General features: G+C 40.0%; 3 protein-coding genes across 5 annotated transcripts in view; all 3 read left to right on the top strand.

The window, feature by feature from the left end:
- acyp1 (acylphosphatase 1, erythrocyte (common) type) overlaps positions 1-437 on the top strand; it is a 1,481-nt gene extending 1,044 nt beyond the window's left edge. For all 3 annotated transcript variants that reach the window (XM_016503572.1, XM_016503574.1, XM_016503573.1), the window contains exon 3: positions 73-437. In XM_016503572.1, the coding sequence (XP_016359058.1) occupies positions 73-288 (216 nt within the window). In that variant the 3' untranslated portion in view covers positions 289-437. The remainder of the gene's footprint in view (positions 1-72) is intronic.
- A 4,066-nt stretch (positions 438-4,503) lies between these two features.
- Positions 4,504-7,819, top strand: LOC107701523 (proto-oncogene c-Fos). Its single transcript, XM_074187060.1, is given in 5 exon segments — positions 4,504-4,542; positions 4,544-4,591; positions 4,754-4,963; positions 5,244-5,351; positions 6,886-7,819. Coding segments are annotated over 5 exon segments (1,065 nt in total). The 3' UTR covers positions 7,546-7,819.
- A 4,904-nt stretch (positions 7,820-12,723) lies between these two features.
- jdp2a (Jun dimerization protein 2a) overlaps positions 12,724-13,890 on the top strand; it is a 15,832-nt gene continuing 14,665 nt past the window's right edge. Inside the window, exon 1 of the mRNA XM_016503562.1 lies at positions 12,724-12,875. Within this exon, the coding sequence (XP_016359048.1) occupies positions 12,785-12,875 (91 nt within the window). The 5' untranslated portion in view covers positions 12,724-12,784. The remainder of the gene's footprint in view (positions 12,876-13,890) is intronic.

The raw sequence follows: 13,890 nt of genomic DNA, 5'->3' as shown, positions 1-13,890 counted from the left end.
GTGTCTGTGTGTGTGTGTGTGTGTGTGTGTGTGTGTGTGTGTGTGTGCGTGTGCGTGTGTGTTGTGTTTCAGTCAGAAGGAAAGAGGCTGGGTCTGGTTGGCTGGGTGCAGAACACTGATGCTGGGACGGTCCGAGGGCAGCTGCAGGGTCCGGCCTCCAAACTCCAGCAGATGCAGCAGTGGCTGCAAACCACCGGCAGCCCTCAGTCACGAATCGCCAAAGCAGAGTTCAAGAACGAGCGGCCCGTTGACAAACTAGACTTCAAGGGTTTCAAAGTTGTTCGCTAATGACAGAACTCAATTAGTATTTATTTATTTATTTTATTTTTGACCTATTGTTCTTATTGACATTATATAATCTCTGTTCTATAATTTCAGAGTTCTGTGTTCTGTAAAACACTCTCATCCTGATGTAATAAATAATATAATAGACTTAATGTCCATGTCCAGCCCTGTTTCTTCATCGCTTCGCTTTCATTCACAGATTATTGTTTCTTTATTTCAAAATGTAATACATGGTAGTTTTGTTTTGACGAAACGTCTTAAAATGCAACAGTAGCGTTGACATGATAAATTATGTAAGTTATGTGAAATCTAAAATTAAAACATAATTTTTGTCATTTTCAAATAACTATATACCAGATCAATTTGTGAAATTATGCATGATGTATTTTTTGTAGTTTAATATCAACAATGTATAAATGAAAATGAATTCGTAAAGGAGGGTTTAAATGTGTGTCCCAGTATAATAACATCATTTTCATGTGTCAGAAGTCTAATTGTAGACATATAGATTAATGAGATGATCTGGTAAAAGCCAAAAAATACAATTAAAAACTTCTAAAACACAAAAAGAAGTACAATCGGGGATAAACGATGAGGTTTATCTTTGCTGGCCCTTGACTGGATTTTTACTTCCCATACCAATATTCACTTGCTCTCCAAAAAAAATAAAAAATTATTATACATATGTAAGAAAGAAATACAATTTTTTTATAAAATATTAAATAGAAAAAAAATAAAAGGCCACTGTAATAGCTGTAAATTACAGGGCTGAAAATTATTAGACCCACTTTTGATATAAAAATGATCGCGTACAATGATTTGGTTCTCATTTTCAGTTCACTTTCACACTAATCAATTGTCCTGCGTTTCCCAAAAGCAGCTAAGTTCCGTCGTTACCAATAGAGTTCAATGGAACTAACGACTATAGTTAGCTAACTAAGCTTTTGGGAAACGCACCCCTGGTGGGTTACTAAACTCAGGTGCTTTCACAGTGATGTATCACTAGAGGTCGCTGAATGACCCATTGTCAGATGCTGCATCACACTGCCAACAGCTACGGTATATTGGAAAATCACCAACTCTGAAAATTGCTGTCAGTGTGAAAACCCCTTTACATGAAGGAGATACCGTAGCTTTATCTCATCACTCCTGGTTTGTGGACAATCAGTGTTATACGAGATGCAGCACACACGTCTGCCCACTTTTTGATTGTCAAGATTGCATCCCTACCTTTTGGCAAATTATTATTATATTTAAGTGTTTTGTTTTGCCTGGTTGTGTGAAGTACAAATACAAGTCCTCTAAATATCATATTGCTTCCTGGTCTGAATCAGGAGAGAAATCTGCACAGATCAAGCAGAGTTTACAAGCCAAAACAGTCTAAAACAGCTCTAACTACTGTGTGTGGATTTTGATGTGAGAGACTTTTTCACTGGAGGAAGAGTTATTATGGACTCGTATTTGAGTTAAAAACGTCTTAATGCTGGATGTGTTTCAGCTTTTGTCTTCTCCAGATGTTAACTGATGGACTGGAGTGCTGTGGATTACTTTGTGATGTTTTTATCAGCTGTTTGGACTCTCATTCTGACGGCACCCATTCACCTGCAGTGAGCAAGTGATGCAATTCTACATTTCTCCAAATCTGATGAAGAAACAAACTCATCCTAATCTTGGATGGCCTGAGGGTGGGTGAATCTTCAGCTCATTTGCATGTCTGGGCAAACCATTCCTTTAAGTTAGTTAGCATTGGATTGTGGTTCCATGTTGGCAGATATACAGTACAACCATGTGTTTATGTAAAAGTTGTGTACGTATTTCAGCACTATAGTGTTGCTTAGAAACAAGTAACACTAATTATCCCACTGCATCAACAAAACTAAGCTCGTCGTTTTGAGGACTGGGTCTCTGCAGGCCTATTTCCTCTCTTGAGTAAATTCAATTTAGATTTTGGCTGAAGGTACATCATGATGTGGCACTGTCCATAAAACATGCATCTTGCTCGTATGTTTCATGTGTACATCGAGCAGCGTGTCTGCTATTCTCCCAGAACCAGGACTCAAGGATGAATGGATGTATTGTGAAAGAGCCAAACATTCCAGGAAATGAGTGTTCCCCGCCCCCTAGTCTCCTTCCAAAGCCTGGACGGGACGCTTATTTTCTACAGGAGCTTTTTTAAGTCCCAACCAACCATATGGATGCCTGCACCAACTATGAGACCGAATCCATTTGATGACGCCAGTACTATAGCAAATGGCTGAAGCTTGTGCTTCCTAAGGGCTTAAAACATCACTTGTCATTATTAGTGGAGCAATCAGATGTTCATAAGAAACATGGTGACAATAGGCTATATTATTGGTAGGTGGAGGTATACTTGTGGTGCCTGACCTGCCAATGATACAAAGATTTGCAGTGAAAAGACATGTAAAGCATGTGTCAGACGACTGAAGGCATGCAGATTGTGAGCAACACGTTAAACAGCAAAGTTTTGATCATAATGAATCAAATTGATCAAATTTGGCTATCAAATATGAAACAGTAGGCTTTATAGGGTTAAGATCATTTCATAGTGTTAGTCAAACCTTAGACCATATATTTTCCATCATTAATGTAGGCTATAGCCTTATATTTAGGCTATTTTTAGGCTACGCATTCACTCATTCTAAACAAAGACAATAATCTACCTTTTTGCTTTAATGCCACAATAGCCTATACCTTCTGGAATGCTCAGGGTTACGTGAATAACATAAGAATAGAACACATTAGCATTTGGCATTCAAATAAAAACATGCTTTTTTTTCTATACAAATTACACAAATGCCATTCCACATAGGCTACATTTGTGGTTCACTGGGAAAAATGTCATAATGCCATAATCTGTGGTTATACACTGGGTAGGCTATGGAACCTTAGTAATGTTGTGCTGTCTGCGCATTTGCGCTACTGACAGGAGTCCAGAGGAAAACGCAAATGCACTGCACAAAACCCAAAGCAGCAGCAGCTTCAGTCCAGACACACGCTCAGCACTGGAATCCCAACACGTATTTATCCTTATATGGGCATTTTCCTGTTTGGCAGTGTTACGTCACTGCGTGACGCGCGAGCAGGTGCAGATGCTGAGACTGGAGGGGTCAGGAGAAAGAGACGGCACATTAAATATACATTGCATTATATGCGACTGCAACACGCATTAACGAAATACATAGTCAGTAATAAAAAAAAATTATATTGAAAAGCATCAGAGTTGGTCCAATATCAGTTTTGTCTTTCTTTCACTGCCTCATTTTCACATAGGTTACTTTGTAACTGAATTATACATGACATATAGGCCTACATGATATAATATACATTATACTTATACATAACATGACAACACAAGACCTGATCAGATCGAAATATAGTGTCGAATATTTAGGTGAGCATCAGAAATGATCTCGTTTTAAAGTACGTCATATGCATAAGTCATGCATAAGTTATAAGGACGTTATGCATGTCTTTATGCATATCAGGGTCCATCAGAACTTTATGAATGAATATGTGGCACGGACCACAGTTCGTCCTCACAGGGGTTATCGATACCCTGCGCGCAGGTTTACTACAATAACCTCTGTTTCACTCGACATTTTAGTTCAGTATGGACTAAACGATAATATGCGCGAGTGTGCTCAGAAAGCGCAGTTTTCCCCGCGTGCGGAATGGTACGGACCGTTTCATTCATAAATCCAGGCGGACTATAAATACGCGCTCGCGGAGCTGAGTGTCACTGAGCAGGTTTATAAACCTGTAGAGAGCGGCTCCGACGTCACGAAGCGCATCTGGATCGTAAGAGCTGGAGAGATGTTTCTGAACAACGCGAAGACTGATCCGGACTCCTCATGCTCTTCTGCCGGGGACAGACCTACCGATGCCCCGACAGACAGCGGCACACAGGTAGATGCTTCCACTTTCATGAGTTACATCATAATAAAACACTGGTGTGCATGGTGATTAATTGCTAATATATCATGCAAATGTATGTTTCTGGGGGCTATTGTTTCTTATTCTGAAAAATACAATAGATATCCTATTATTATTATCCTGAAGTATTTTTAAATAGTCATATTTACAAGATTTAGAATAGCACGCTATTGCAACGCGTGCACTTCATCTGTTTATCTGATGTTGAATGTGATGTTTTGTCGCGCATCCTTTGCAATGCAGCGATGGTAAAGCACTGTGTAAATGCAGCTGTTCATTGAGAAAAATAAATCCATTGAGGAGATGCCCACAGCAGCCCTGCGTAAGCATTGCCGTCAGAGACAATGCAAAAGTTAAATATTGATCGGGAGACTATTTTTAGACGCTCGAGCGTATTTAAAGAAAGCGTCTTAAGTGTAAAGTAAAAACAACAACGTACGGTGAATTTAAAAATGATGTTTGAAAACCTGGTTGTCCAGATGCACATAAATCAGTGTTGTGTTTATGTCGCTAGAATTGCATATTTCCATCGCAATTGCAGGGCTCGTTCGTTCCGACGGTCACCGCGATCTCCAGCACGCCAGACCTGCAGTGGATGGTCCAGCCGACCATCATCACGTCTGTGTCTCCGTGTCTGGGTACAGCCGAAAGCAGTGAACCGGCAAAGAGCAAGCCAGCTGGGAACAAGGGCAAATGCGCTGCCAGAAAGAGCAAGAGCGAGCAGGTACGTATTTCTGCACTCGTTGCGTGTTTGGCGCGCGTGATAACCTGTGAAGCGTGATTTGGGGATGCAGTTCTTGCTTTGGCATGTTGCCTAGACCAGCAGCATCCGTTTTATATTCAGGTCACAGCAAGTCTGCAACAATAGACTATTTGTAGACGCATTGCAGAGAAAGACGTGCGTGCCATTGGGGTGAACTGGCGATAGAAGTCAAGCGTTTCTGCAAGGGATGCATGGATTCTTCGAGATGGTAATAAGTGCAATTCGTCTTTGCTTTGACTAGCTCTCTCCGGAGGAAGAGGAGAGGAAGAGGATCAGGAGAGAGAGGAATAAAATGGCTGCAGCGAAGTGTCGCAACAGACGGAGAGAACTCACAGACACCCTCCAGGCAGTGAGTACAGACATCACAACATAAGGTTTCATTCTGAAAGCTCCAGCTCGTCCCAAAAATGAAAATTCGCTCTGTTTACTCAGCCACTATTAAAAATGTAATGCATATACAGTGCGCTTTTGCGCCATTGCCCAAGGCTGCCAAAAAAAAAGCCGTATGATGGCATGGTGTGAGAACAGACTCAGTTTTAAAGGTGAAGTGGATAATTCCAGAAACACTTGAATCCCAGACTCATGTCATTGGTTGATTTGCTGTTTGGGCTGGTCGGGATGTTCAAACAAACAGAGTCATATTTACCATTTTTAGGTGAGTCCACCTACCAATGGCTTATAAATATTAAACTGAGCTACAAGAAGATATGTTAAACGAAAAAAAAGAACTCCAAACTTTCAAAATGGTGCAATAACGATCAAGTCATTTGATGTCAATGGCACCATATTTTAAAAAATACAACTTTTCAGTGAACCATTTTTTGTGCAGAGCATTTTGATAATCTAATACGATAATAAAAATAAGAACCTTTCTGGATGTTAAAGGTTCTCCGTAGAAGACAATAAAGAACCCATGTAAGGAAAAACATCTTTTGAAAAATGGATAACATATTGGCAGAAAATGTAGCAGTACCTTTTCTGTTAAGTTTACGGACTTCAACCCTAAAACACCACACAATCCATGCGTAATTCATAATATGGGTAAAACACCTGTAAAAAAATATAACTACATTAAATTCCTTAACATTGGGCGCCATTTTTACAGGCTTTCTTAGAGTGCAGGATCTAAATGTTTTGTTATTTTGGAGCTTGACTCACAGCCAGTTGACTATTAAATAGAAAATCTGAGGAAATTCCTTTAAAAAAAAAAAACATGCTAAAGGTGCGGTCACATTTACCATTGTTCTGAGAATTTTCCCAAGTGAAATAATTTCAATAGGAATAATCCACATGAATTTTGCATAGGGGCGAAAGATTTCCATGCAGATCTCGCTTCAGGTTCAAACTGATCATCGACATGACATGGGGAAGTTGTGGCCTAATGGTTAGAGAGTTGGACTCGTAACCCAAAGGTTGTGGGTTCAAGCCTCGTACCGGCAGGGATTGTAACTTTAATACCACGACTGAGGTGCCCTTGAGCAAGGCACTGAACCCCCAACTGCTCCCCGGGTGCCGCAGCATAAATGGCTGCCCAGTGCTCTGGGTGTGTGTTCATGGTGTGTTTGTGCAGTGGGTGGATGGGTTAAATACAGAGCACTAATTCCTAGTATGGGTAACCATACTTGGCCACATGTCACGTCACTTTTTTAACAGAAAGCTGCTTGGTTTGAAAGTGAAAGTGACAATGCATGAAGCGGTGCTTCATGCATTGCCACACTTTTGACAATAGACAATGGAGCTTTTTGCCTGCAAAATTGTGCTGAAATTGCACTGATGTGACCGCATCCTTAAGCCATATAGGTTTTGAACAACTTGAAGGGGGGGGATTTTCCTTTCGATATGTGGATCTGCCTGTGGAATAATCCTACTTTTGGTTTCTCCAGGAAACAGACAAGCTAGAAGAGGACAAAGCCACCCTCCAGGCTGAAATCGAGAATCTCCTGAAGGAAAAGGAGAGGCTTGAGTATGTTCTCGCCTCTCATAAACCTCTTTGCCAGCTTCCTGAAGAGCTGGACTGCCTGTTTCCAGAGTCTCCTCAGCCACTTCCAACTCCTGAAACGGCCAGCAAACTCCCCGAGGACGGCCCGCAAGACGCCGCTTCCCTGCAGGACTTGGAGATCCCCACGGTACCGTCCACCGCTATTTCCGGGAACTCCAACATCCTGCTGTGCTCCAGCGCAGAGGTTAGTCTGTGCGACCTCGAGCCCTCTCTGGATGTCAAGGACGAGCTCCTCGCCGCCATCGACGAGGACCGGATCTCGGCAGAAACGGCCCGCTCTGTCCCCGACATCGACCTGACCGGCTCGCTGGGCATCACGGACTGGGAAACCCTCTACAAGTCTGTGGCCAATGATCTCGAACCTTTGAGCACCCCGGTGGTGAGCACATCCACACCCACCTGCAGCAACTACCTGTCCATATTTACCTTTGCCTGCCCAGAGCTGGACTCCCTGACCGAGGGACTGGATGGGTACAAAGGTGGCATGAGCAAAGCAGAATCTATTGTCGATATCCTCAACTCTCCCACTCTTCTTGCCTTATAAATGCAAGCGTTGATGATGTAATGTCACGATATTATTCTTAATATCTTTTGGATATCGCTGTGTTATGATGTCCAGATGTGTGATGTTGGTGTGAAGCCAGCTGTTTTATGGCTGCATCCATGTAATTTGTGCGGGACGGGGATTTACTTTCTTCCAGAGACATTTGATGTAGCCCAAATACAAGAGCATGGATAATTATCTTATACGAGCAGATATGAACTATGTTCTGGTTTGAAAAGCATGCACGAGATATCTATATATAAATATATATGTATAACATATATAGTATATATATATATATATGTATCAGTTCCATATTTGTTTGATCTGGTGCTATAAGTTCTGTGGAATTGACTGCGGTTTTGTGTTTGTTTTCTATGGCAATAGATTATGGACTCGTGTTGTGCTTTAATATACAGTCATCGGAGTTATCGCATACCTCAGTGTCATCATTCGACTGTGTTTTCACATTGTTCTTAAATGTTTAGAGTTTTCCATGAAAACATCCAGTGCTATATCGATGGAGATGTATTTTACGATAATTTATTTTTCTACATTTTAAATTTGACTTCTTTGTCAAATGAAAAGAACAAAAGGAGCATTGATTGCTGAATAAATCGATATACAGTCATGCACTGGTGTTCTTGTGTCCTTTGTTTTGGAAATAGACTGTGGATAGAAAGTAGAGCTTAATAATGCATTTTCACACTGCTAAACCAGTCATCCTTACACCAGGATGTTCAGATGCAGGCCATTAATTCAGTTTGATATTATTTACAGTATCATCTAACAAATATAGCCACAAGCATCAAACATTGACCATTTTTCAAGTATATAGTGGTTTTGACAGCCAAGTCCATCTCGGATCCTCAGTGATAGTTAGGGTTCGACGAAACAGGTTCCAGCAATAGACGTTAGTATAAAAAGATACAGCTGGCGTCCAAAGAAAATCACTACTGATAGACTGAAAGAGAAGTCCAAAAAACCCTCTGAGTACTGGCATAAGATATGTGATCATAAGGCTTATAGGATATCTTATAGGATGCTATATTATAGGTCAATGCAAATTAGTAAAGTCATTTGAAGTTTAAAACTGTGTGGCCTTTTAACCTTTAAAACTGTGAACTATTGGACCCTAATATGCAATGTTTTGTAGAACTGAAGCTACAACCAAGTAAACACGCTCATAAATACATTTCAGCTCAACAGGGTACACGGCTTTTAGATTTTGTACACTGAGACACATACAACTGCTTTCCGGTGTACAGAAACAAGCAGACGTTGACTGTTGCACTATGCCTGCAAAGAAGACTTTAATCATATATTTGTATTCAGATTGTCATATAACTGAAACAACATGTTATGCAATAAATCAATTAATTCTTGGGCTGCAGGTTCTTCTGAGCTGGTGTCTGGTTATATGAGAATGTGTTATTCATAATACTAAATTGAGTCTTTATATACAGTAGAATTACTATAATATTATCTTACAAGAGACAAATTAGAGACTTTCTGATTATATAAAACGATATTGTCAGAGCAACGTAGTGTACAAATAAACAGGTTTAGATTAGACTCAAGATTTCTTATCCATCACCTCTAGTGGACAACATGAGTCTTACAGCATCTGTCAGATGAAATGACTGATAGTTTAGAGTTTACTGTCAGCACCCTGAACATCAGAAATTCATGAAACTGAGCATGTTTCCTTCCACACGTTCTTTAAGCTTTGAGGAATTTGGATTTTTGTGCACAGAAGATTCCATTCAGATTTGATATCATTAGCCATTGAAATTTGATTGGCTGGCTATTTTATTTTATTTTATGCATTTTTACATAGCCAAGTCATATTAGAGGATATGTTATGACGTCCACCAAAGAAGATGCATACCAATTTTACCAATGTTTATCGAGTTTTAGGAGGAAAATCAGCAATGCCAGAAATTAATGATTTAATTTGCTTTAATCTTCACAACATTTGGATGAATCAAATTTTTTGATTACTTCTTGCCAGCACTATCCCTGACTGCTGTGCACAACATTTGGTGAAGCTCATATATGAGCGAGGTTACAGTACACAGGTGTATATGCAGAAGTGTTTCTTTTCAAAAAAAGATGCATGTGTAAATTTCTCCCAATCACATCTGTTACTTTACACATCTGTATATTTTTTTTTACCATTGCAGTTTAAACAAACTATGCATTTCACATATTTCAACAAATTGCTTTATTAATCTTTATTACGAATGTCTTAAATAGCCAATGTGCATCCAATGTGTGTCAGTGTCCTACTCACTCAAAATGTGGCATGCACCATCTTGAGATACACCTGACAAAGAGTTATGAAAATAATTTAAACACATTTAATTGTTTAACAGACATGGGCTGATATGTTTTGGGCTGCAGCTCATAATAACTAAATGTCCCTTTTCTTGTAGACACAACGTCCAAACTCTTCACAAAACATGGTACACAAGACATTCAGTATCCAAAATATCACGAATTTCTGATTGTTAGGGGATTACAGAGATTTTTTTTTTTTTATTGCTATCACATAGATCTACTCATATGGTGTATTAAGGTTTATAGCAGGTGTTAACAGTGATTAACAACTACAAAGGTGTCACACACACCATGTACGTGTGATAAATCTTCACTCGACTGCTGATGTTGAGAAATACTCAATAGAGTGCGAGTGACTCTTCACACTCCACATATATGTCACATACAACAAAGCATCAAAAAGTACTATGGTACCGTTTTGATAGGAAACAGAGTACCATGCAAATATCACGGTACAAGCATTCCAGTATCATACTGCCACATGCTGCTGTATTATTTTTTTGTCAGGGGTATTAAACAAAATCTCGCTTCATTACGTTTGCAACCGCGCAGGGCCAAAATAAAGTGACCTCTGACTTGATGATGTAAAGCCAATAGTTTTAAAGTTCATGTTCTTGCCTTCAAAAGACTATAATATCTAAAAGTCAAAGCAAATAGTGAGACAATGCATATGATGTTATTATACTGCTGTTTCTGCTGCATCTGAGGCAGTAAGTGCATCGCATTTCATCAATTTACAAGTTATAAAGTTTATTGGAGCTATGTGGGTGCTCAGTTTTTTCTGTCATTTTGTTCTGCCAAAATGTAATGTTTTTAAATAAGAAGTGCACAGTCTATTTAAAGGGATAGTTCATTCGAAAATGAAAATTCTGTCATTGATTACTCACCCTCATGTCGTTTCAAACCCGTAAGACCTTCGTTCATCTTCGGAACACAAATTAAGATATTTTTGATGAAATCCGAGAGCTTTCTGACCCTCTGTAGACAGTAACGCAACTTCCACGTTCAAGGCCCAGAAAGGTAGTAAGGACATCGTTAAAACAGTCCATGTGACAACAGTGGTTCAACCGTAATGTTATTAAGCTACGAGATAACTTTTTGTATGCAAAGAAAAGAAAAATAACAACTTTATTCAACAATTCTTCTCTTCCGAGTCAGTCTCCGCCACCATTCACAAGAGTACCACGACGTACCTCTCTGGGCCTTGAACGTTTCAGCTGCGTTGCTGTCTACGGAGGGTCAGAAAGCTCTCAGATTTCATCAAAAATATCATCATTTGTGTTCCAAAGATGAACGAAGGTCTTGCGGGTTTGGAACGACATGAGGGTGAGTAATTAATGACAGAATTTTTGGGTGAGCTAACCCTTTAAGAATTAATTAGTACGACTTAGCCTTTATATATAAACAGTAATGCATAATAATAATGATGATGATAATAATAATAATAATAATAATAGAGTGCATGCGTGTGACCGTGAGCACGGCATTGCACGCCAATTTCGTAGAGAACTTTACTCAGTGCATTTTTAATTGTGATTTTGGCTGCCTCTGAAATGAATCAAACCATAGATATTACCTTAGAAGTTCAAGAAAATACTCTAGAAATCCGCATTCTTTCAGGCTATGTCTGAAATGGATGTGCACCGTTCAGTTGAATGATAAGGTTTACCCTCGGTTTGTCTGTCTATTTGATGCGCATGAAAGTTGTGTTTGTTATTATAGCATCACAGATGCTAGATATGGTAGATTTGGTCTGTGCAACTTCAGATCCGTAAAAATGTTTCAGTGTTATTCAGTGTTTTTTCTTGTTTTTTTCTTTGTTTTCTTCTTTGCCCCACTTATGGCCATAAATATGGCAGATGGGCAAAAAAGCCACGTGAATGAAACAGATAAACTGATTGCCTTCTACCATGTTTTTGGACATATAGACCAAGGTAATGCCATGGTATTTTATGAAGTACTTTAGAGAAACCAATGTAAGCTATATCGTATGGTACAGGAGCATCGCTAGACTCATTTTACACTGAAATACCGATGTAGGCTCCCCCAGAAATATATTAGGCTACAGATAAATGCTTGTCTGATGGTGGAGATGACCATATACCGAAATGAGGAAATAGTTTCCCTGATGATAGTATTTTAGCAGTCATGTCCTGTGTGTTTTCTATCAGCTGTTTAGCTACTTACTAGTGATGCCAGACCGCAAATTTGATCTAATCGGTCAAACGGGTTCATTTCCTGATAGCACACATAGGCTACATCACGGAGACGTCTATTTGACATCTGCAAGACGTATTTTCTAGAGTGTTTGCTCATCTGCAATACGACGTTTCCTATCAGATGTCAAATAGACGTTTAGAAAATGTCTTTAAGATGTTTATGATTTAATGCATGTAAAACTGACATCTTAAAGACGTCTATCAGACGTTTGCACACAGCAGATGCTTTCCAGATGAAGCGATGTGTATTGTGTTTGCAGACTCTCACAGTACAGGTTTGTCAGCTGGATGTTTACCTACAAAACAACTCTATTGCTGGTGCAGCTTGTGCATTGCAGGCAAAGGGTTTATATCCATGTATGTATCCATAATAACAGTATCTAAATATGGGGACACTTTTTTGGTGAAAGGTTAGGAATGCTCCTGGTACATATCAGTCACTACAGCACTGTACTGTTCAAGGAACTTCAGCTTGGCAGCCGAGAGCATGTAAAGCGCTGACGGTGAACGGAATGTTTGTTTTCTGGTTTCTAAGGGGTGGAGCGAGCCTGCTCCTCGCTTCTCCACTTCTCCATGTGTGTTTTCCCTGCAGTTCGTTTCTCATCCTCCCTGCTGACGTCTGACTTCCGCATTCCTCGCTCTTCCCGATCAGGGATCAGCGCTCGAGACCCGAGCTGATGCAACGATCCCCGCTCTTCAAGATCTACTCGCGACCTCCGGCTGACGTCACAAAGGGACTCCACTCGCTCACCTCGAGACCAAAGTCAGGTAAGAGCGCAACTTTGGCAACTTTTGCACGGCTTCGAGTCCGGCCGCTGCATTTCTCCATGGCTGTGTCTCAAAGCGCGGAGAGCCGCCTAGACAGGGCGCATTTTTTGCGCATCTCGGGCGCGCAGCAGCGTTTTTGGGCATCGTGCGCTCGTTCTGTTTCTGCTGCGCCCCCGAGATGCGCAAAAATGCAGTGCATGTAGGGGGCTCGCTAGGTGTTGAGACACAGCCCAAGTGTATGCAAGCGCAAAATGGTACATTGCAAAATAAGTAACGTGGGCATTTCATATTTGAATAACAGCAGTGTATTCTATTGCTATGGCTGCATACTTAAATACCTATTTATTTCCAGATTTGAACGCATTTCACTCGGCCTTGTCCATCTCTAGTTGTAGCCTACATAGGGAATGTTCACTTCCTAATATAGCGCGTTAATGATGATGATGATGGTGATGATGGGACAGAAAGACTCAACACCGCTGTAAGCTGAAGTTCATGTTGCATAAGAGAAACTTCCGCTTTGAGATCATTGAGTCACTGTAGGGCGTGGTGCATATGCACATTCATATTTTGATTATATTTGCATTAATGTTTTACTCTGTTGTCCGCTGTCACTGTGCATATAGGCTCGTGTAATGCCTGTGTGGTAATGGCGCGTGAATCCTGTAGACACGAACTTTTTAAAATTCAAATATATCCAAAATAAGTGGTTAACATATACAATAAGTAACAAAAGTGTGAGACCACTAGTGAAATGCTATTTTGCATTGTTCTAGATTAATATAAATTAATAAATAAAAATAACAGTTTGAGTGAAAAGTCATATTTGAATTTGAGAATGTGTCATTTCAGTATTTATTGTGTGTCTCTTTTGCTTTGATGACAGCAGCACTGAAACTGACATGAACAAAACAAGATGATCATGTTCCCCAGCATTGTTTGAGATTATCCGAAAAGCATCTTGAACCTTAAGGGAAGCAAGATTTCAAACAGACTTAAATGAAATAAAAAAAAA

Source organism: Sinocyclocheilus anshuiensis, unplaced genomic scaffold (genome assembly GCF_001515605.1).
Source record: "Sinocyclocheilus anshuiensis isolate Anshui unplaced genomic scaffold, SAMN03320099.WGS_v1.1 scaffold2176, whole genome shotgun sequence".
Taxonomy (NCBI): domain Eukaryota; kingdom Metazoa; phylum Chordata; class Actinopteri; order Cypriniformes; family Cyprinidae; genus Sinocyclocheilus; species Sinocyclocheilus anshuiensis.
This window is presented reverse-complemented; position numbering and strand designations above follow the sequence as displayed.